Source organism: Fukomys damarensis, unplaced genomic scaffold (genome assembly GCF_012274545.1).
Source record: "Fukomys damarensis isolate Sample0158 unplaced genomic scaffold, DMR_v1.0_HiC HiC_scaffold_31, whole genome shotgun sequence".
Taxonomy (NCBI): Eukaryota; Metazoa; Chordata; class Mammalia; order Rodentia; family Bathyergidae; genus Fukomys; species Fukomys damarensis.
In genome coordinates, this window is record NW_022900943.1 from 14,673,498 (window position 1) to 14,697,717 (window position 24,220).

Below are 24,220 nucleotides of genomic sequence, written 5' to 3' on the forward strand. Positions count from 1 at the left end.
ATATATATATGTGTGTGTGTGTGTGTGTGTGTATCTCCTCAATAAATGTTAGTACTTGTTATTATATTGTTCTCCTTAAGCTCATGCTTTTTAAATCCTAATTTCTGTTGATATAAAAATTGCAAGAGGAAACATAAACTGAAAACTTGCTTGACTTCAGTTTATCTTGACAGAATGATAATATCTTTGATATTTTTCCCCTCAAGGACTCATTCGACATTAGCATTTTGATGGCTCAGCCAGTAAAACATACAGTAAACTTTATAGATGCAGAAGAGAAAGACCTACACAGGTTTGTATGAAGTAGTGTTCTTGATTTTTCAAATGCCCTCTCCAAATCTCCCATCCCCAAACTTCAGTGCAAACTATTGCTTCTCACAGAGAAAGAGACTTATAGATATGTGTTACATTCAGGAGTGGAGCATTCTTGGTTTGTTTATTCCAGTTTCATTTTTTACAAAGGAGGATAATGATGACTCTTTCACAGGGCCTTTTTAAGAATTGAATGACCAAAATGGTAATAACGTGGTTTATACACTTATACAACCAGACACTGTTCTGAGACCTTTATATATAATAACATGTAGTGGTCACAATGAATCTACGTAAATGGTACTATTGTTATCCCCATTGTAGATGACAAGTGGAATAGAGGGGAATAATGAATTTCAGAGAGTCACAGACTCAGTAAGTGTATTACAGCTAGGACTTAAATATTTCAGAAGACTCCAGAGTATGAGCTTTGAGCCACTATACTTTAATGCCTCTCAAGTAAAAGTGTAACTATGAATGGACCCAATGCAATGTGTGCAGGTAATAATAACAAGAAGAGCTACAACTTCTTGAGTGCCTACAACATAGTTGAGTCCTATGCTATGCTTTGTGGTCAATGGATTATTTTCAAAAAGGGCACTCAATAAATGTTAATTCTTTTCCCCTTTGCCTGACAAGACTCTAAAATGAAAGCCCTTACCTTGATTTGGTTCACTTTCTTAGATGGTAATATGAATCCCCTTTGAGTAACCTTTTATTACTCCTTTTCCCTTGCTTCCTGATAAAAATCAATATTTGTAATTTTTCCTGGATAAGACAGCTGTAACCCAGCCAGATTGTAATTTACCCAAAGCTGCTGAGACAGCAACAATCATACTTTAGTAGGCAGTGCTGGCTAACAACAGCAAACTATATATACTATACACACATACATATATATACACATGCCCATAATATATATGGATTTATATGTGTATATATATTTTAGAGTTGGGAGAGAAATCATGGAGTACAGAGGTATTCATATCAGTTAGGGTAGGTTCTGAGAACATTAGGTAAAGCAATTAGATAAGACAAAGAAATAAAAGGAATAAAGATAGGCAAATAAGAAGCTAAACTATTATTATTTGCAGATGACATGGTACTTTACATAGAAGACCCCAAAAACTGCATCAAAAGACTTTTAGATTTGATAAACAAATTTAGTCACTGGTTGAATACAAAGTCAACACTCAAAAGCATTCCTGTACACAAAAATCAAACTTACTGAGAGAGAAATTAGGAAAACCAGCCTTTCACAATAGCATAAAAAATGAAATACTTAGGAATCAATCTAAAAAAGGAAGTTAAAGATATTTACATTGAAAACTACAGTACTCTGAAAAAGATCAAAGAGGATATTAGAAAATGGAAAATATCCTTTGCTCATGGGTAGGAAAAGCCAAAATGGTAAAAATGGCCAAATCCCAAAATTGTTATACCGATTTAATGTAATCCCTATCAAAATACCAATAGCATACAGAACTAGAGGAAACACTCCTAAAATTCATTTGGAACCAGAAGAGACCTAGAATAGCAAAAACAATTCTGGTGCTCGTACAGGTACAAAATAATTTTTCAAAATTTAACTTTAACAACTTCATAGTCCTTTTAAGGGGATATGAAAGAAGGATAGGAAGGAAAAGGAGGAGGAAGAAATGATTACAATGTGGTATCAATAAATTCAACAAGACAATTACGATGTAAAACTGCAGAAATAGTCTGATTGCTACAGGGTAAAGAAGTTGAGCCTTTAGGGGAACAATGAATACAAATAATACACAGCCTCCTTGGAAACGTCTGGAACACTCCCTAAAATGAGGCACTTTAAAGCCCCAGTAATGGACCAATAATATTATCTTATAATTTTAAAATGATTCAGATTTGCAAACCATCCTTGTATACATTTTTCCCATTGAACAAGAAAAACTTTATGAGGAAGATTTTATCACACTTGAACAAGTGAGAATACTGAAATTCCAAGATTTTACAGCTAAATGGGTCCAGTCTCTAGGTTTGGTTGTATCTTTTCCCATTGCTTTATATTCCTGCTCCCTCTGCCTTTGGCATAGACATTGGCCACTTATGCATGACCCTTGGGATCGCCTGGTGGGAAGTTAAATCGCCTCCCTGAAAAATAAATGAACCGACCATGACCTTCTGAACTCAATGTTCCTCTTGCAATCTACTCTATTTTTAGAGGCCTGAGCAGCTTTTCCCTTCAGAACTTCTGTGTATGGGAACTGCCACAGTCCATGTTTTGGCTTCTCTGTGGATGGTTGCCACCTGTGTCTTGAGTCATCCTCTTCTTTGGCAGTCAAACCCAGCACAGGAGGCTACATGCACCCTGTGCAGTGTAGGTCCCTGCAGGAGGGTGGTGTGCTCCTGCAAGGCTTTGTCAAGAAGCAGAATGTGGAGAATCACCAAAGCATAATCACAGACCAAGAGAGCCAAGGCAAAGTGCTTAAGAGAGAAAAAAATGTTGTGTCAATGCTCCAGTGGATCTTCTGAATCTATTCGGTGTATCTGTCAACACACAGAAAAATAACTTCAAGTGTTTTCTTTTTTCTTCCTATCTGTTTTTTTTCCCCCCTTTGCAGAGTAGAAATGCCCTTTATGTTCCAGATGGCCCAGGCTGGCCTCATCCATGGGCTGGCGTTCTGGTTTGATGTGGCCTTTGTTGGATCTCTGTACGTATCTTAGCCTACTCCATGTTGCTATTGGTAATCACAGCTGTAAATAAATGTTCAAGAATTAATTTAACACTAACACTTGTTTCTTCAGTTTTCAAGGAAACAAATACCGATATGAATGTTACTCTTATATTTGGTGAAATGAAAGTGAGGCTGTTTCCACAGCGTCATATCAAATGTGGTTCAAATACTTAAAACCCCCTAAACCAGTCAGATTCAGCTTTGGAGGACTGAGAGAGGGCCTGTGTTTATCAACCCTGTTGTTCTCTCCCAGAGAAAATGGGGTGGACCCCCACCCCTTGTCATACAAGCTCTCAGGTCTGAGTAATGGTTTGAATTATTCTGTTCCCCACTTTGGCTTGAAATCGAGAATCTTCTCATGATCAGGAAAGCATGTTTTACTCATGCTAAGTAACTTCTCTACCTGTGCTATCCAGTTTTAAGGTTATAGAGCAAAGAGGAGAAAAATACGGACAAGTTGGCTGTTAGTGTTTGGTGTTTCTTGTATCATCTTGCTTTGCTCCTATGACCCTGAAGCATCTTCTGATTTCCCAACTCTGTTTTCCTTGTGCTTTCTCATGTTTCATAAATTGTAGATTTGAGCTGGGTCATGTGCCAGGCAAAGAAACAGTATACTGTCCTTCACTCCTTGAGAGAACATAGAGCTTTATCGCTGTATCTTCTTAGAATGATGTGTGATAAGATGGGGAGGGGAAGATTTTTTTTAGGGGGACCAGGGAAGGAGAGGACCGAGGGAAGCCTTATCCCATCTGAAAATCAGAAAAACTAACACAGGGATTGTTTCTATACCATAGGTGCATGTTTGTCTAAGTAATGGGTAGAATTGTTTCTCTCAGTAATATCCCACAACAATGGACTTTGCTCCTACAGAGATCAGGCAGATAAGCTTTAAGTAGCCTTCTTTGGGTGGGAGGTTTCTTTGAAGTAAAATATTTTACAGGAAATTTGTATTTCGTTTCTATAAGAATTTATATTACTTAGCAATTAAATTATATAAAAATTTCCTCCAAATCTTCAGAACTGGCCCTCTAGGAATTTTCTGCATGTTTAATGTGTCCCTGGCTTGCTACAAGCCAGAATCTACTGTCTAGGCCCAAAACAGGTGATCTCAGAGGTAGAAGCACAGCAAGATGTTGTCTCTTCTTCCTATGAAATTAAGAACCTCAATCTACACACACACATATACACACACACACACACACACACACACACACACACACACACACACATAGTGGCTGAGCTGGAAGGATGGAGAGTCTATATGCTCTAGCAGTTTTCCTTGCTTCCAAGAAGCCCATTCAAGACCCTTGAACAGATTGGCACAGGCCAGTAAGAGTCCAGACTTCAGACTTCTTCCCTTGCCACACTTGAAACAAGGCAGCAGTTCCTACTTTAACTCTTCTCCTTATGGGACTCTGATGACCTTTGGTTCAAAAGTGAAAGTCAACACAGTGTCTGGGTCTCTGAGTTTGATGCCTCATCCTCCAGGTGTCTTCTGTGTGGTATTGAGCAGATCATTTAATCTCACTGGTTTGTGTAGATTTAACGAGATGTTGTGCCTTACTTTACTTTTGTACCAATACATGGCAATTGCTCCACAAAATGAACCACCTTTATCTTAAAAGGGTTCCATGAGTCAAAAAGAATAAAACTGCTTATCAGTCTCAGTGTCCAGTCTAACTCATGAATGAGAATATTTCAGGTGATTGGCTTTTAACTCTTTTCTTGCCCTCCCCAGGGTAACAGTTTGGCTGTCAACGGCCCCCACTGAGCCACTGACTCACTGGTATCAGATGCGGTGCCTTCTTCAGACTCCTCTCTTTGCCAGGGAAGGAGAGACTCTCTCGGGGAAAGTGCTGTTGGTAGCCAATAAAAGGTAAGAGAAAAGCATAGACAGTTTCATTTCTGTGTACAAGGAAGACAGGGATGGGAGCTACAGGAAGCTGTCAGCCCTCTGTGACTCCAGTGCCTATAAATGGACAACATGCTTTGCAAAGACCTAGCTGAGTTGGTGCAGATGCCCCCAGCTACACGGCCTGTGTGGCCAATTTCCTCCTTGCATTGAGTGCAGTGACAAAGAGAGACTTGGGCTAACTCAAGGGGAATGCTGTCTACCTGACCTTGAGGAAGGAAAGAAATTCAGCAGCTCAGAGGGACACTTGTCAGAGACTCAATTTATCAAGGCTTTCAACCCATGCAAGCTTCCTAGATGTATGACATACTTATCGTACATCTGTCTAACCATACAACCCTCCCCCTAATTTAGTACAGTAAAACCAAGGTGTGGCACAGACAAAAGCACTTTCAGAGTACTTGTATTATAGACAGCTGAGTTAGGTAGAAATATTACAGGCAGTCAGACAGGGCTAAGTCCTCAAAGAAGTCAGTGCAGAAGATGAGAACACATCACAACTGGGAGTGAAAGCACATTTGATGAAGCCTGGGCCTCAAGACAAAGATGAAATGACTATACCTACTTCCCCACCGATAAAAAATGATTGGTATTCTATAATAGGCATCACTCACCTGGATAGGGGCCCCAGACCTTAACCCATCCTTCCAGGAAATGATCTTGTTCTTTCCACACGCACTTCCTACATGACTTGCTTCCCCACTGGATCAATATTACCTAAGTGACGATATTTGTAATCTTATTGGTTGACTATAGTTTTGTCCTACCTCAGGCCCACCTCATGATTTTGCTTTATAAAACTTCTTTGAGGAGTAGGCTCATGGGCAACCCACTTTCTGGGTCCCCTTCTGCTTCTCTTAGAACCTGTCTTTCCCTCAATAAATATTTCCTACGCTGCATCACGGTCTTCTTTTGTTAAAGGTTACTGCATCCTCCACAGATTTTGTTTTTTCTGTGCTGTGGCACTGTTTATCTGATATATGCTTTTCCTCCGTATATAAATTTTACTACACATTGATCAACTTTGCCATTGCTGTATTGAAATACCTGACACCTGCAATGGAAAGGGAAAGAGGCTTCGTTTCACTCCTGGTTTCAGAAGTTTCAAGTCCGTGATCAGCTGGCTTCAAGGTGCAAACATCATAGAGAAAGGGCATGGTGTGCAAAGCCACTTCGTGGCAATCAGAAAGAATAGAGTCCAGGAAAGAACACCAGCAGGGAAAGGGCCAGGGCCTAGATATTGACCCCCTGGTCTCACCTCCATGACCCACCCAGACACACCCAGATCTAATCCCTTAGTCATTTTACAAATCCATCAAGGTAACAGTAAAAGTTAACCATCACAGCTACTCCCTTTTTAACCTTTTATCTGATAGTAAATCCTCTCTCCTTGTTGTTTTGATGTTACTGTGGTTCATCATCATAGTGTGGGACTCTTTTACACAGTGTTTACATGAACAAGTTCCTGTGACAGAGAGGCATGTGACGGTCTTCATGTTGTCCTGTTTTCTCAACTCAAACTCTCCCCCCAGATGTGTTGCCACGGAGTTACGTTACTTCCTGCAAAAATGGCTGCTCTTGTAGATGTGCTTTAGCTATTGCACCATGCTCCAGTTCAAGGAGCATCTTTGCCCAAAGTCTTGCTCTTGTACCAAGATGGTACAAGCAGAGGATATACTTTTGCTTTCACAAAATGCTGCTCTGTTTCAGTTAGGGTACCTGTGTTCACACTTTCTCAGACGTGCCGTCCCTGGGATCGCTTGTCACTGTTTGCACCTCTTTGTTCACTTTTCCATGTGGTTCATAGCCAATCTCAACTCTTCTTACAGTTCTTACATATTTGTTGGAGACTTCAGATTATATCTGTCTCCTATTTTTATGGGAGGTCTGTGGTCTGCAGGATCTTTATTCCCCATGTTCTTGGGTGGCTTCCAAGAAGAAAAATGGAAAATGCTGACTTATGCCATGATCATCCTGGAAGTGAATACTTTCTGCCTAAATCCCTATAAACCATCTGTTTAATTACTAGTTCTAAAAAATGCTAAGGAGCAATAGCCAGCATCTGCCTGGAGTTTGGGACTGTGCCTTTTGTGTTTTTTGCAAACCAATATAAATAAGCCTTTGCCTTCCAATATTTATATTTTTGAAGAAGTATCTTAGGATATTATTGAGTGAGAATTTATATCGTCTCCTTCATCCATTAGATTTTTCTGACATACCCTAGGTTCCATCCCTGTCAGTGTTTTTTCCTACCCTCTCTCCTTCATTCCCACTAATAGGTAAGAATGAAGCAAACCATTACCTCACTCACTTGCCACGTGACCCGCAGAGTCCTGCAGCCCCGTGTTGTTGTTAAGGCCCTGTTGCAGTATTGCTGTTACTTGCCTACATGTGACCTCCCAAGAAGAGTGACCGAGTCCTGCTGTGAGCTGCATCCCTACTCAGTCCGTTACAGAGCCTCCGCAGTGCGGTGCACTGACTGAGTAATGGAGCCAGCAGCTGAGGGTCCTTCTCTCATCGATAACCCAGCTTGGCACCAATGAAAGAAACAGCTGAGATATCATGGGCGTGGAATACTTTGTGGGAGGAAAAAGGAAAGGGAGGGAGGAAGTTCTTTATCTTACTAGAGTAGCACTCTTGTGCAGTGAAAGGAGATCAGGTGTTAGACCACCACTATATCCGGGTTCTGTTAGGTCTCTTCCTGTTTATCTGTGGATACCTCCGTGACCTTGGACAAGACAATGAATGAGCATCATAGTGTCCTCATCTCATCATCTATAAAGCAGCATTTATAATCATCATCTCACCAAGTATTGAAATATTTCACCAAATATTTTCAATATTTCAAATATTGAAAGGGAGAGCATCACATGATGATTAACAGAGTGAGCCCGCACTAGAACTTAGCTCCTTATTTTCTCCATTTTTTCCCATACTCTCACTGTACTTCCTTGTTGTTGCTTTAAGATTTCTGTTTTCTTGACATTTTCTGCAAGCCTCGGCATCCCTGAATGTCAGTATTTTTCCACTATGTTTTCAGTGAAGTCGCTGTCCCTTTGTATTGCTTTAGATAGGAGCCTACCCTTATGGTCAGATGCTCCTTTCAACTCCGAACTCCTGGGAGAAGTCCCTCTGCAGCTACCCTGGTGTGCTAATGGCTGCCCTTTTCTTCCCCACCAGAACCATTTATGGTTGTATTGTTAGCATTTTATTTTTGACAGCCTCCCATCATTCTGCAGCTATCATTCATTCTATTGCTCTAGCAAGAAAACAGAACCTATCGTTTTATGAACTATATGAAATTGATATCTCTAAAGTTCACGTATATGTTCGCCAAGGTTTCTTTCTTTATTATGTGTACCTACGGGCAACAGTACTTTACATGTTTCCTCTGAGTGTTTTAAATTTGTCTTTGTTTTGATTCATCAGTTTTAAATTTCTCTTTTAATTGTGTGCAGGTACTATGGTAATAAAATAATAGAACACCCAGAACTAGACTAGTTCTCTCTTTCTATATATGCATAGACAGATCTGTGTATAGTATACATATGTAGAAATTCATGTATTATGTACTTCATAAAATATATAAAAAAATAGAAATAAAAAGGATGCACTGGAGAAGTAAATATAGACTGATTATTGGATCCAGCTCAGCTCTTTATCCTGTGCCAAAATATTTTGAAACACTGTTTAAAATTTTTGGATGGCTGTGAAGGCCTGCTATACCCTAGCTTGCCAGGGGATTTAGTTTAGAGAGAGTTTGATGAGCTTTGTGGTTTCTAAAGCGAGAAGATATGCTGATCAAAGAATTAAGGCTTTGGATGCTTCCAGTGTTACTCCTAATGGTCATCATTAAACTGCTTTACCATGGACTTCGTATAAAATCAAACCTCTCAACAGCTGTATATTTGGTCTGGCGTGGCAGGAAGAATTTTGGGAGGAAATTATTGTACACAGTTATCCCAGTGAAGTAACAGAATGTGATGATAGAGCTTTAAACCATTTCTTTATTCTAAATGTTAGATTCTCCTATCTCCTACCTATATGCCCATTACAGGTTGGTACAGTATTTCTTGGTGATACCCTACCATATTATTTAAGATGTAAAGTCACGACAAGTCATCCCACCTTTGCAAATCCCCAGGAATTAGGTAAACATGACAAACATCTTAACTTTCAGTTGGTGATTAGAAGCCAGAATTTGCTAATGATCAATATATATTTGGTAAATGCTCCTGTTGAGAGCTTCCAAAACAAATTACACAAACTGAATGTCTTGAAACAGCAGAAAAGTATTCTTGCATGGCCCTGGAGACCAAAAGTCTGAAAGGAAAGTGTCAGCGGGCCATGTTTCCTCCTCTGAAACCACAAGGCCGGAAGCTGCCTGCTGTTTTCCAGAGTCACACGGCATCTGGCCATTCTTGGCGATCATTGTAGCTGTACCCTCTAAATTCTGTTTCTGACTCCCTGTGGCCTTTTCCCCTGAGTGTTTCTCTGGTTGTCCTACCCATTTCTTAAAAGGACACCACTCACAGATTTGGGGTCCACGCTAACACAGTATGATCTCATCTAAACTTGGTTATGTGTGTAAGACCCTATTTTCAAACGAGGCCACATTCACAGTTCCTGGCAGTTAGGGCTTGAACATAAATTTGGGGCAGGGGGGACACAAGTTGATGCACTGTAACAAATTAACTAAGATATTTTTTAAATAGTTCAATATTTTCTTCAAATTCTAGTGCATCATTTGATATTTTCTCTGGGGCAAACTTAAATCCCTTGGATGAATATGTACTAGAGTCCTTGCTTTCCTGTGTCTATCGGTGAATCTTCAGTGGCGAGGGCCAGTTCTCTGTAAACTTTCTGCCACTTCCCTCTCTCCACCCCACTCTTCCCTGAGGGTCATCTCTAAACCCACCTCCCTATGGAATGACCATTTTCTCCCAAAAGGCACACCCTTCATTATTGTTCTTGAGCCATGTCTTGGATATTACAAAAGAAATGTTGGTATACAAAGCAGTGCCTTTCTATGTAATCCTGAACTGAGATATGTTCTCATTGCAACTGTGTGCTCTTTTTTTGTTTTGTTTTGTTTTTGTTGTTTGAGACAGGGTCTCACTATGTAGTTGAGACTGAACTGGAACTCACTATGTAGCCCAGGCTGGTCTCGAACTCACAGCGATCCTCCTCCCTCAGCCTCCTGAGTGCTGGGATTACAGGCGTGCACCACCACACCCAGCTACATGCTCTATCTTTGTAAAGTTAAAATGAATAAATCTGGCAAAAAGCTAGAGTGTCTTCTTTAAAAATGCCCATTGCTAAATTACTAGTTCAAAGGAATTAATTTTGTTTAGGTTTCTGTAGGCACCATTTTGGAAGATGATCCACAGGAGGCACTTTGTAAACACTGCACTTTGATTGTTGGGTTTGTTGTTGACATTCTGGGTATCTTGGCATTAGCATTAGGGTATCAATACAGTACATTATCTTCCTACAGTTTTAGATGATGGCACATTTTCCTTGGCCAGGCAAACCACTGTCAAGGTATCGAACCTAACTATCTCTACCTCACCCTCCCTCCCAGGCACATACACACTAAAGGGCATTAACAACTAATCTCATCTTTTCACTGACCAAGCCGAGCCGAGAATTCCTTCTTTTTCCCTTCCACTAGAGAAGAGAGCTTTGTGGCCAACAATGAGGAAGGGGTTGTGAGAAGCGAATGTAAAGTGACAGTAGTATCACACCTATTATTATGAAAATGCACTCCTGGTGAAGACCCTGTAGAAAATACAGCTTGTTCTTCCCAAGCACGGCAAGGACCACTCACGGCTCCGTCGCGACACACCTGATTCACATGTGTCCGTGAATACACACACACATGCTGCACGGTATTCGATTTCTGCTTTAAACTCTTTGTAGCTCTATCACCCATTATCTTTTTAAAATGTGTCTCTCAAATGGCAAAATGTGTAGATATGTCTTACCTATTTTCCAGGCTCATCTCTCGTAGCTTTTCTATGACTCAAGCAAGGTTTGAGCCTTTTCTATGGAGCACATTGCCTCGATCCCTAGTTCCTCTCTGATCTACCTTTAAGTGTCACAGATGCAGTGAACTACTGGATATGTGTCACAGAAGAAGAAACTTTAAAAATATTCTGAGTCAACTCAATGAAGGACATAATCTTAATTTTTAAAAATCCTATGACTATGTTTTCCTCTTCTTTGGTTTGGCTCCAGCAGAGTTTATAACTTGAATTACTGATTTCATAGGACCTTAAATTATATTTAATCCTACCCGGTCCACTATTTGCAAGGTGGGAGTGGAAATGGAAAACTTTACGTCACTCACTGACATCTGAAATTTAAATAAGGAGCCTAAGAATAAAAGAAATCCATAGGAATAGCCTGTAATATTCTCACATCAAATATTTAATGTTGAGAATTAGAAAAGATGTAATGAAATTAGTACTGTGATAATTAGGAGATGAAATGATTTGGTGTACGTTCTGGAGAACATTTTAGCAATAGGTGCCAGGAATAGAAATACGTATGCATACTTTAGCCTAGCGAGTCTACTCTTGAGAATTTTTTCTAGGTAAATAACAGTAGATACAATGTAAAAATGTGTTATAAGAATGTTCTTTATAACATTTTGGTCAGAAAACTAGATTTTTACTATTATAAGCAATAATATATTATGAAAATACAAATATTCAATAATGGGGAACTGCTATAAATAATGTTATATCCACATAAAGACATGGAAAATTATATTTTCAGAATTAGGAAAAGAAATATACTTCCTTGTATTAAATAAAAGAAAGAACTTATTGAGCAATACTTAAGCATCATTTTACTAAACATATCTGTCAGCATGTACAGAGAAAGGGATATTTTCTACAATGACAGTAGAAAGAATATTTGTCTATCAACCTTATAGAATACTTTATTTGCCTTTTGTTTTCCCTACTTTTCAATTTCTGTACAGTGAATATGTAATCCTTTTATAATCAGGAGAGAGACAGACAGATGGACGGATTATGATTAATAAAAATCTCACCAAGATGGTTTCTTAAGATCAGTCATGGAAGATATGTCAAATTACTTATTCTTATCAGCCAGTGCTCACTGTAATTGCATGAGCTTTCTTCTGGGGCAGCTTAAGATCAATCACATCTGTTAACTGTTGTACATCAGTCTGAGATTTTAGCTCAGCCAGTCCTTCCATGATTAGGATCATTTTCCCACTTCAATGACAAGCCATAAAGTGCCTCTGTTACTTCAAGCCATTTTGTGCCATTGATGTTGGTAAAGGCCCCCTCCCAAAGCGCTTTGATCAAGCAGAAATACCATTACTTTTGTAATTTTTAGATCAAGAAATTACAGCTATCGAATTCTTTTAATGAATAAATGAGGCTTGCAGTTGCTTCTGTTAATATGAATAACATCCATGTACACACACATGGACATATAATGTATAAGATGCCAGACACATATTCTCATAACATGAGTGTGCAGAAAAGATGCTGTGGACATGTATGAACATGTAAGATGATAACGCTTTTCTCTACTCCACAGACAGAGCTATGATATTCAGATTGAGGTGCTGGTGAACCAAACCGGCTTGAGATCTGGGAACACCCTCAATTTAAAGAATCCATTCTTTAGGTAAGAAACACTCCCACTCATTTTGCATCCATTTATATAAAATCTCAATTGCCCTTTGACCAGGTAAAGAGGTTCAGAACAATTCCATCTTTCCTAAGGGGAAAAGTACCTGCTAGTGCTCTTCTTTTCAAAGGATACTTAGATTCTGATATGGACCCGAATGTGTTATGATCCATTAAACAGAACTCAGTATATAACCATTTTATACAGAAAGAGCACTGGAGAGTCCTACAAAGTGAACCTCCATTCCGATTGAGTTGCAATGAGCTGTGTGACCTCAGATAAAGTCATTCTCTCTCTCCAGCATTCAGTTTTCTCATCTGCAAGCACGGAGTTTAAAGATGATCGCTTTCGACTTTATTCACCAAGGAATGACTTGATGTCAGAGTTTATCTCAATACATAAATTCACGACCCACTGACATTGTATTTCTGAGACACATCTGATATGGAGATTATGTAAGTTAAAGCATACATTTATTTAAGAGCTATGCGGATTTTTTTTTCTATGATGCAAAGGACTTGCCGCAGTGAGATGAACACGATAAATGTTTCTGGAAAAATTTCCCCTGCCTTACACCTCTTCAGTATGAAACAAAGATCTACTCATGAAGCCAACCATACAGATGAAACTATGGGGTACTGCCACTCATATTTTCCTTACTAAAAAGACACTTTTTCTCATAATGTCTCCCAAGGCGTTTATTCTAAGAATTGTGTCTCTATAATATTGACAAGTTTGAAGAAAAGAGAAAACTCAGGAAACCAAATAAGAATTCTTTGACAGAGATGGGAAAATGGGCTTTTGGCTTTGAAGCTAGAGAGATAAAAACAGGGAAAGTTGCACTGCTGTTTGTTGTATGCGAGTTTGGACGCACAGTGACTCTGAAATCCACTCCCAATGAGAAAGATGGATCACATCTTTAATTTTTTTTTTTTTGTACAGGGGATTGAACTCGGGTCCTTGTGCTTAGAGGGCAGACAGTGGAACCACTGAGCTAAATCCCCGGTCCCACACATCTTTGCAAAAGAGGAATCCATGTTCCCATCCTTGCTTGACACAATAATGCCACATAAAGAAAAACACACGGGCTTTGGCCTCAGAGAACAGACTGATTTTTCACTAGCATTCAGGCCACAAAGACAAATTATTTACCCTGCCTAGGCCTCACTGATCTCATCTGTAAAGTGGGACAATAACATATATGGCAAGGGTTTATATAACATGTTCAAGGACTTTACAGTGTACATCACTAATGTGCTATAATGGCTAGTTTCCTTCTCTTGTCATCCTATTCTCTGATAATTCTGCCAATAAGATAGATAGATAATGATTTGTAGTTCATTCCGAACTTCTGGATTTTGAAAAATAATAAGAATATTTGGAGGATTTTAGAAAACTCACTGTGTGAATGCAAGACCCGTGAAAACTAGTGACTCTTAAGTCCTATCTTTCCTTCATCTTAGGAAAGAAGGCCTTTTAGCAGAAAACCACTCCGACAAGGTCCCAGTCCTGTTTCCTGCTTGGAACACATGAGCACCGTGTCTGCAGGGCCAAAGTGAGAGCTAGTGAGAGGTTTAGTGGTGACTCGAGATGATCACAGCTGAGTGACATTGGGCCTAGGTTGAATGAGGGGCGGATACCTTCCTTTCTTCCCTTTCTCCCCATGAGCAGTGATATATTTAGGCAGAAGAGAGTGCTTAAATTCCAGAGCTTGGTTATAATTCTATACTCCCTTCCCTGATGGTCAGGCCTAAGCGGAGATGGGAATTAAGTGGGATAATCATTGATGAACCTGGCACGGAGAAGATGCTCAATCGAGTGCGTAACAACGGAAATGCTCTGTGCTCCCCACTTCAATTCCAGTTTCCTGTAGCAGACACTGGGAGAAGTGCCCGTGTGTGTGCATGTGAATGTGTGAGTGTCTGCACAAGTTTGTGTGCTATGTGTTGGGAAGAACTGAAGTGGTGTTACCGAGGGGAATTCTAAGCAATATAAAACTGAAATAAATTATTTTTTCTCCATTTGCTTTTTGTTTTGCCCACCGTTAGAGTACGATAGCCATGGTAATATGCAAGAGCATAAGACTCATTTTTTTTTTCTTTTGGCCGATTCCAGATGTCATCCAAATATTAGCAACATGCTCAAAATCTACTACTAAAATCGATCATCCAACATTGAACATAATGCGCAAGCTTCTCCTTTTTTTTGGGGGGGTGGGATTTATTTTTTAGTATCAATTATTTTAAAGTTTGAAAATAAATGAAGAGCTAACAGTTGTTCCTACAACTAAGAAAGAGGACAAAGCCAAAGTCACTTCCTGAAAAAGGGAAAGCTCACAGAAACCTAGCAGATTTCCTGAGAACCTTGAGTATAGCACTTCCTAATTGAGGCCCCGTGTGGTCCATCGTAGGGCGTGGCTGGGCTCGTGCTATGCTGTGCAGGAGGAAAACCAGAGTGACCTGGATGGAGACAGACAGTCCTTTTCCTGGGAAGCTTGCCATGCGGTGGGAGGGAAGTGAGGACCAACTAGAGGCAGGGTAATTAAGGCTGGCACCATAACTGCAGTGAGTGACACGAGAGTGGTAAGCATGCATTGCTGGGAGACCTGGAGTGGAATTCACCCAGGACACAGCCACTGCCAGTGCCCTAAACAGGAACAGCTGGTGCAGTCTTAGAACACCAGCAGGATGTTGCAGTATAGGTCCTGTTGCAAAGTGTCTCTTTCGAAAGCTAAGATTAGCCTTAGTTTTGCAAGGAAACTTAAAACACCAAAGCCCTCAAACAGCCCTGTTCTGACACCACTTTTGTGGCACCTGGATGACTCTTGATTACTTGTCTGTGACCCCTTCGACTTTATGCACAAGATATTGTCTACTGCTTGTGGTAACACAGTGTTATGCAGTGAGTGCCCAATATATGTTTGGGAAATGGAACGAGTGAATGAATGAATGTTTTTCCATCGAATTTTTAATGGGTCCTAAAAGAAGCGAGTTTGTAATCAAAGTGCTATCACCAAAACAGCATTGGTTTTCATCCGAACATCACAAGCCTGTGTTATGCTCACAGCTTCTCACAAAACATTTTGATCTTTCTTTCCACCGAATACTGAATTCCCTCAGTTACCTAAACTTAAACATTTCTGAACTTCTTGCTTTGTTCCTACAATTTATTAAGTAACTATTGTGTGTCAGGAATCTTGCTAGTACGAGAGGGTAACGGACAATGAGATACATAAACTTCCCCAGGTATCTAACTCTGGAAAGTCTCCTACTTTGATGTTTCCTGACAGATACCCCCCAAAATAACCAATATATAATTATTTGATAGCATAATACAACCAAAAACCCATAAGATAATTTCAGATAGTTTGATGAATAAGATAAACAGAATAATGACTACTTGCTTGCAAGTTTTCCTATAAAGCCATAGTCATAAAGGCCCTGCAGTACTAATAAAAGAATATATATGTAGATCAGTATCACAGAGGTCAAAAATAGACCCTAATGAATATTGCCAATTGACCTTTGGCAAAGTTACAAAGATAATTCAGTGGAGAAGTGAACATCTTTTAAAAAGGATTGGGGAGGTTAGAAGAGGCGAAGGGAGGGCAGGGACAGGGCGAAAAAATGAGAACCAAGACCTGTCATGTAAAGGTACAAGATCCCAATGATGAATGTAACTGTACTGTATACCTAAAATGTACCAACAAACTCAATGAGGAAAAAAAAAGGATTCTGTAATGCTAGGATATCAGTATATAATTAAAACAATACTTTCATCCATATCTTACACCATCTACAAAAATTAGCTGAAAAGAGTAAAACCTAAAATCATAAAACTTTTAGACAAAAACACAAGAGGAGTATCTTTGTGGCCTTGAGTTACACAAAGATTTCTTAGATATGAGTCCAAAAACTTAATGAAAAGGAAAAGATAAAGATAAACTATAGTTCAACAAAATTAAGAACTTAAAATCTTTGAAAGACCCACTAAGAGACTGAAAACAAGCCACACACTGGGTAAAACTATTTTGAAATAAAAAAGCTGGGGAAAAAAAACCCTTATATCCAGACTATAGAAACAATTTGCTGTATACTACTTTCCCAAGAATAAGAAAACAACCTCGTGATTAAAAAGGGGCAGGAGATATTTAAAAGAATTAAATAGACCCTTCTGCAAAAGTGACGTAAAAACAAATGAGGGCAGCCTCGTTAGGCATCAGGGAAATGTTAAGTGAGACCGTAATGAAGACACAGAGCTACGGAGCCTTTGGTGCAGCCACTTGGGAGAACTCTGGCAAATTCTTGTGCAAACATTCCCTTACCTTATGACCCAGCAATCTCACTCATAGGTGCTGATACGGTGACATGAAAACCTGCCTGCACTCTAGAAACTCTATGTGAATGTTTATTTTGGCTTTATTTGTAATCAACCAAACTGAGAACAACTGAGAGATCTTCTAAATGGAGAAGGAATAAGTGAACTCTAGCCAATCCATGCGGTGGAGTAATATTCACTAATAATGAAAAGAATGAAGTATTGATACTTGGAACAGTATGTATGAGTTTTAAATACGTTATACTTGGTAAAAGAACCCAAATTCAAAAGACTGCATACTACTTGATTCCATTTATGTGTCTTCCTGGAAAAAGAGCTGGCCTCTGAGCAGAGACATACATGTCAGGAAGGCAGATTTACATGCAAATCCTGGGCAGATTATGTGCAAAGTCTTCCAGAGGAGAATAGTAAAGTCAAGGGCCTGAGGAAAAAGGAGCCCACTGACCTGCAAACTACTAAGTCAGAGCTTAGCTTTTGCTATAAACCTGTAGAAAAGAAAAAGTTCCGTCAGTGAAAAGAATCTGTATCATTGGCTCACATCTGAATTTAGGCTATGCATAATCAAACTTACTAAATATAGTGAGCAAAAATAGATTTCAGGCTGCCCATAAAAACTCCAGGAAAAGCAGTGGGATAGGAAAAGAGAAGGGGCACGGGGAGAGGGAGAGAAGGAGAGAACACGAAAGCCAAATTTGCTTGCTTGTAGCTTTGGCTCTGGCCAGAAATTCACTGCTTCACTGTCATAGAATCGCCTTCTCTGTTTTAGGTTTGCTTAGAAGACTGTAACAAGCCAAGCAATAAGTAAAATGAAGGTCTGTGAAGTTCATCAACGTCCAAGTTTATACTTCATCTTCTATGCATCCTAATTTTTCAAAGATATTCAGGTTTATTTATTTCTTTTTCATTCCCTAACTCTAAAATTTGCATCCCATGTTTTATTGACAAATTTTTTTTTTCTTCTTCTTTTTTTGGTGCTTTTGGACGGGCTCTTTCTGTCTTTATACATGTTCCTGAAAAACATTTTTCTTCAAGTTTTTTCTTGTTAGATTAGTCTCTGTGATTTGCAGGTGATACATTCCCAAAATCCCCAGAAGATGCCTGAAATCATGGAAAGGCCTGAACCCTAAATAGATAATATTATGGTTTTTCTTATACACACATACGTATAACCACAAAATAGAACAATTATAACAATATACTGTAATTAAAGTTATGTGAATGTGGCCTTTCTCTCAAAATATAGAATTTTATATTTCATATTTTCAGACCACAGTTGACTGAAGGTAACTTAAACCACAAGAAGCAAAGCTTCTTGGAGAGGAGAGCACTGTATTATGATTTGAGCAAAGCCAACAGCACTTCTCTAGTTTTTGAATGTTGTAAAAGAAATTTGACAGGAAGCTACCTCGTGTTTATATGTGTGTGTGCCCAGATGGACATAAGGGCAAGTTGGGGGTGATCTTCTGTTTGCAGTTCTTGTCTGACTGCTTTCGGCAGTATTTTGAATAATCCAGCAATTAGTTCCTAGGTCAGCAATGTGTTAAGAATGTTTACCTGTTTATGTAATGAAATGATATAATGGGAGGAATATCCTTCACTGGCAGTATTTGCTGAGTCTGTACACTGTTAAGAAAATAAAGATGAAGCCTTTGTCAGTTTTCTTTGGTCTGCAGTACAAATGTACAGTGTGTGGCACCAGTGAGACCTCTCCTTTACTGTAAGACATTTGTTTTGTGTCACACATCAAATGGTGATGGAAGATGATCTTTCCAAAGAGCAGGTTTTCTTCTGGCCCAAACAGCCCTTATGAAAATGGATGTCACATCAGCGCAAGAGTCTAGCGAAGCCTCCCGGGCTACCTGACCTGCTCACTCCGCAGAAGAACTGGCATAAAGAGCAACTACACATTCTCGTCAGTCAGTCGTGAGTCACCCAGAGCTTTAAGCTTTCCACTCTGGTGCTCTGCTCACTCTGATCATTCAGTTCAAGATGATCTTTCCTTTCCATCCATGTGAACAATCCTACGTCACAACGGGACTCCCTTGCAGTACATCCTCACCAGCGTGCTTTGCAGACCTCTTGTACACTCACGGAAAGTACTCTTCCACCTTTCACACAGCCTTGGACCCTTCCCTTATCTAGCCCCTCCTTATAGTATTTTATGCCTTCATATGCTGACATACACATCTGTTTCTTTGCTAAACTTCAAGCTCTCTATAGATTAGATCCATGTCCGTTTCCTTTTTTATTTCCCACAATGCCTAGCAGTATGACTAATGCCTTAAAGGTGTTCAGTAAATGTACCTAGATTAAATAAATTTATTCTGAAGGTTGGAATAGATAGAACTGTGAAATCAGACCAGACACTGACCGAGCTGCCTTTCCAGAATGGTAGAGAAGCAGAAACTATAAACCTCAAATTGAAGAAGTAATCTGGCTGCGGCCATTGCCTCCAACACACACCCCCAGGCAAACATGCATAATCTATCCCAGCATTCTTTCCTGCTGAACCGTGATGTGGTCTTCCAGTTTCTCAGCCCAAAACCCTGAGAAGACATTATCAATCCACAGAAGTGGATAAAGGAGATGAATTCGTCACTTTTAAAGGTTCAAAACTTGATATTATCTATCTTTGAAAAAACCTGAATATCTGTAATATTTATAAAGGTGTGATTTTGACAAAGAACATATTGGGTGGAGATATGTGTTGTGAGGTGGGTGTGGATGATCACTCAGGTGATGATTGCCATGTAAGCAATAACAATTGATACTTACCCTCCTCACCTTAGTTTTGAAATTTTAAGTTCCTAATGTTTCTATAAAGCAATAAAGAGTGAAGTTTATTTCAGTTGGAGGACTTAATAACTACTAATCATTCCAACCTTGTATCTGTAGGATTGTTTAGAATCAAAGGGGATTACTTGTTAAAATGTTTATTTATTGTATATTTGGAAGAAATTATGTTACTAGGGTATTTTTTCTCTCAAATTTAAAAGTGACCTCAAAACAGGTCCTTTATTAAAGTGGTTAATTTTGGATCCACTTGACTAATCAAAAGTTTCCTGCATAACCATTAGTTCTGAGTGTGTTTAGAGTTTGTTTTCAGATAAATTAGCATTTAAACCAATAGACTAGTAAAAATAGACTGCCTTCACTATCATCCAGTTTGAATAAAACACAAATATAGGGGGGAAGACAGAAGAAATTCGCCCTTTTTCTTCCTACTAGCCTGACTGAGCTGGGACCTGGGTCACATCCTGTCATTGGTCTGAGATTTAAACTATTATGTGTCCTGGTTCTCATGTCTGGGAGTAAACTAGAATTATACCATTGGCTTTCCTGGCAGATGGCAGATTGAGAGACTTCTCAGCTTCTACAATTGTGTGAGTCAATTTCTCATAATAAATCTCTTCCTAAGGAGATACAGATATTCATATAGATACACATGGAGATGTTGCCTGTTGGTTCTGTTTCTCTGGAGTAGTCTAATGAACTTGTAAATGTCATGAAGAGCTTACAAGGAGGTACCTGTTGGAAACATCCATCTTTCATGGAATTATCCAATCATAATTGTCATAAAGCCAGAACTACAGAGAGGTGTAGCAAGTTGGCCAGGGACTGAGGTCAGGGGTTGATCTGAGGCAGCCCACACCTTGGGCTATGCAACTGGGGCCTGGGTGGCATTGGAAGGCATGCAGACTGAGGAACTTCAGGTCATAAGCCAGGAGGTCTCTAGAGAGGTTAAATTATGCTCTTGACCTCCCAAAACACTAGATCTTGACTGAAAAGAGAAACCAGTACAGAAGTTTATCATATCACAAACATTCAGGGGTAGAGTGAGTTGCAGGACTGAGGGCTCAGTGGCTTGGTGATTACATCAAGGACAGAAGGTCTTTCCTTCTTTTTCTGTGCCATCCTCAAACCAGCCCCATAAAGGAAGAAAGTGACTGTGGGAGTTTTAGGAGTTACACCCAGATAGGGTAACCTTCAGAGTTGTATAGAGGCTGTCACTTCTTGTGTCTGCTAAAATAACGATAATGACATTTACCATTCATGAACCAGCAACTATTCTAAATGCTTTATTAATATTAACTAATTTTTATCTCCACAACCTGATTCGCTTTGTTCTGTTATTTACCTCATCAAAAAGATTAAAATGTGGAGGCAGAAAAGTTAAGTAACTTCCCTTATAACACACAATAAACACTGGAGCCAGGATTATGAAAAGGTAGTCACTGTAGTCCGTGGTCTTAATCAGGAAGCTCTTTCCCAAGAGAAAACCTTTCCAGAAGTAACTCAGAAACTCACCCTTATGTGTCATTGACCAGAATCGAGTCACACACCCATTTTTAAATGAATCACTGACAAGAGTCCTAAGAGTATGATGAAGGGGCTAAAACAATCAAGGTCTATTGCTGTTTGGAGGGTTGGTCCATCTTTCTCAAAGTATAAAGCCTGAAGAAAAAAAAAAACACTAGCTTCATTTTCTAAACAAGGAAATTGACATATGGCAAGGAACACCAATGCCTGCTAGGAGGAGCTGTCTATAAACAGTCTGTCTTAATAAATTTCATTTTCTGTGCTTTCATAAGTTAAGATGGTAGGAGGTACTGTAGTCATCCATGCATGTAACTTTGCCTCCTCCCACTGCTCGCAAGCATCCCAAGGATAGGAATAAATATCACGCATTTGCATATTCCCTAGCATAAGACCTTACACATAGCAAGTATTCAAGAAACATTTGTTCATTGTAATTGAATTTTCATTCTCAAGTCTACTTAATTGAAGAGGTCAACAGTTGGCCATGCTCAAGGCAGGCAGATAATGCATTTTCACATTGATCTTGTAATCAAGTGAATTCTTAAAACTTCCCTTGCCATACAAAAAAGCATGAAATTACACATTAGCATAGGTCAATCCAGAAGCTCAAACTCATTAAACAGTTAGTGTCTTGCACTCAGCTCCCTTAGAGGTAATATTAATGTCACATTTTTATTATGACTTGACATTTCCACTGTATTCAACGAGACACACCAAAGAGCCAAAGGCAGGTCAGGCTTCATAATTTGCATAGTTCAATTCAAAAAGATGTGGAACCCTAACTGGGGTGGATAAGTAAATATTACCTTTCTAAGGGCCTACTGATCCAACCTGCAGGTTTGCACTTAAACATTACAGCCTCCTAGTACCTGGGCAAGAAAGATCTACAGAGATGCTTCCTAAACACACAGTTACATTACCAGTCCCCAGGGCATTAGTTTGATATATCCTGTGATACAGCAGGATATCTGCCTGCTCTCAACATCGTGCCTGTACACAGACCGCCCTACATGATTGGCAGAATTAATAATAGAACTCAAGCTACCTCCCACCAATACGAGACCAAGTTGCTGCAGTGGGCAAGAGCCAGGAACAAGAAAGAGGTCAGGTAGGTTTGCAGGTTTGGCACATGGGTGAAAACCTGTCCCAAAGAGGCAGTGCTGTGCAGATTAATCTTGACTATCAACTCAATTGGATTAAGAGATCGCTGGAGAGCAACTGGATTGTGAGAGCACTAATCCCACCAACAGGTAGCCCACTGATGAGTTCAGAGCTGGATAGGCCATTGGGCGGTGGGGTGCACTGGAAAAAGCAGGTCACTGGAGGAATAACTTTGAAGAGTAGATGCTGTCTCCAGTCCCTTTCTCCTCTCTGCCTCTTCTTGCTCCTTTTGATCCCTGGCAGCCATGAGGCGAGCACCATTCCTCTGTCACAGTTTTCTGCCTTGGAGCCCATTGACAAAGGACTAAAACTGGAAGCCTTTTCTCCTTTAATTGGCAGGTATTGGGTGTTTTGTCCCAGCACCTGACCAGTTGAAAAACTGAGTGGTATAAGGGCAGAGGCTGAATGCCAGGAGCCAAAGCTTAAGCCCTTGGCTCATGCTTCACTGTCCCATCATACTTCATTGAAAAAGACCAAGTCAGAGATAAAATTAAGGATGTCAAGATGCAAACCACAGAGCATTAAGTCTCAACTCCTTCTGAGCGAAGGGATCGGCATTGTTGTACTGATCGCATGCCCCAGTTGTGGCTGTTTCATACTTGGTTAAAGTGAATAATCTATTTGTAGAGACAATAAAAAATGATTTTAAGAATGCTGTCATGCAAAGGGTGACGGGAGGAGGAACTGAACAACGAGGAGAGGGTAACTGTTGGCTGTGCCAGTGTTCCTCCCGATGGGCCATGAAGTGTCCTCCCTACGTGTGTGTCATGTTGACTTTGAATTCTGTTCAGGCAGATACTGAGGAGTCATTTGACATTTTTTAAATGGAGTAATGACACAATCAGGTTTCTGTCACAGATGGATCTCTTTGGTGGCAGTATGAAGAAAGGATCCAAGGAAATAGGCTCCTAAGCAGACAGCTCATCTCAGTTCTAATCACCTCTTCCTGAGAGTCGCGTTACAGAGTGATGGCTCGCGGCTTGGGCTGTTCAGTTAGACATATGATCCTAGTTTTACCATGTGTGAGTTGTAAAGAAATTGGACCAGTCACTTGTCTTCTCTACATCTCCAAGTCTTTGTTGGCTAAAACCGAACAACAGGTTTCCCTTGGGGGTTGAATGAAATAACGGATGGGGCTCTGGTGAGAAGTGAGCAAAATGATACATATGAAGCAATTAGCTCAGTGCCAGATCATTAAATGGAAGCATTAATATTATCATATGAATAAATGGTTTCTCTTCCCAGACTCATGTTTCTTCCCTTTCTAAAAGTGCAATGTTTCCAAGATAGAGGAAGAAGGACTCATGCCTGATCCTTCCACCCCATCAACCTGTCTCTCTCTACTCTGCAACTCCCAGTTCTTTAAGCGCAAAAAGGGTGACTATTCCTTTCCCTACTTTGTAATCTTATTCTTTCAAGCAGAATCAGGTCATTCCTGGAGGGCCACTCAAATTTTGAAGTGCATAGGAGTCACTGGGAGATGTTAGAATGCAAAACCTGATTCAGCAAGTCTGGGATGTGGCTTGTGATTCTACATTTCCAACATGCTCTCTGGTGCCTGTGCTACTGGTCATGGACTACACTTAGGGTTAGCATGGAAATGTGCTCTCTCGAACTCTCCCGTAGAGACCCTTGACTTTTTGTTAAGTTTCTCTCTTGTTCTCTTTTACCATAAATTACCACCATATTCTTAATCTTGAGCCACAGAGCTATAATTTTAGAATATAGGCTCCACTTTTAATAATGTGTGATATATCATCTAATCCATTAGTACATCACTGGTTGCTAA

The 24,220-nt window shown here is 39.8% G+C and overlaps 1 protein-coding gene across 1 annotated transcript in view; it reads left to right on the forward strand.

Moving 5' to 3' along the window:
- Positions 1-17,776, forward strand: part of LOC104873454 (histone-arginine methyltransferase CARM1-like) — a 149,896-nt gene extending 132,120 nt beyond the window's left edge. The window contains exons 7-11 of the mRNA XM_033757687.1: positions 207-292; positions 2,913-3,002; positions 4,765-4,902; positions 12,520-12,609; positions 17,717-17,776. Coding sequence (XP_033613578.1) covers positions 207-292; positions 2,913-3,002; positions 4,765-4,902; positions 12,520-12,609; positions 17,717-17,726 — 414 coding nt within the window. The 3' untranslated portion in view covers positions 17,727-17,776. The remainder of the gene's footprint in view (positions 1-206; positions 293-2,912; positions 3,003-4,764; positions 4,903-12,519; positions 12,610-17,716) is intronic.
- The last annotated feature ends 6,444 nt before the right edge of the window (positions 17,777-24,220 follow it).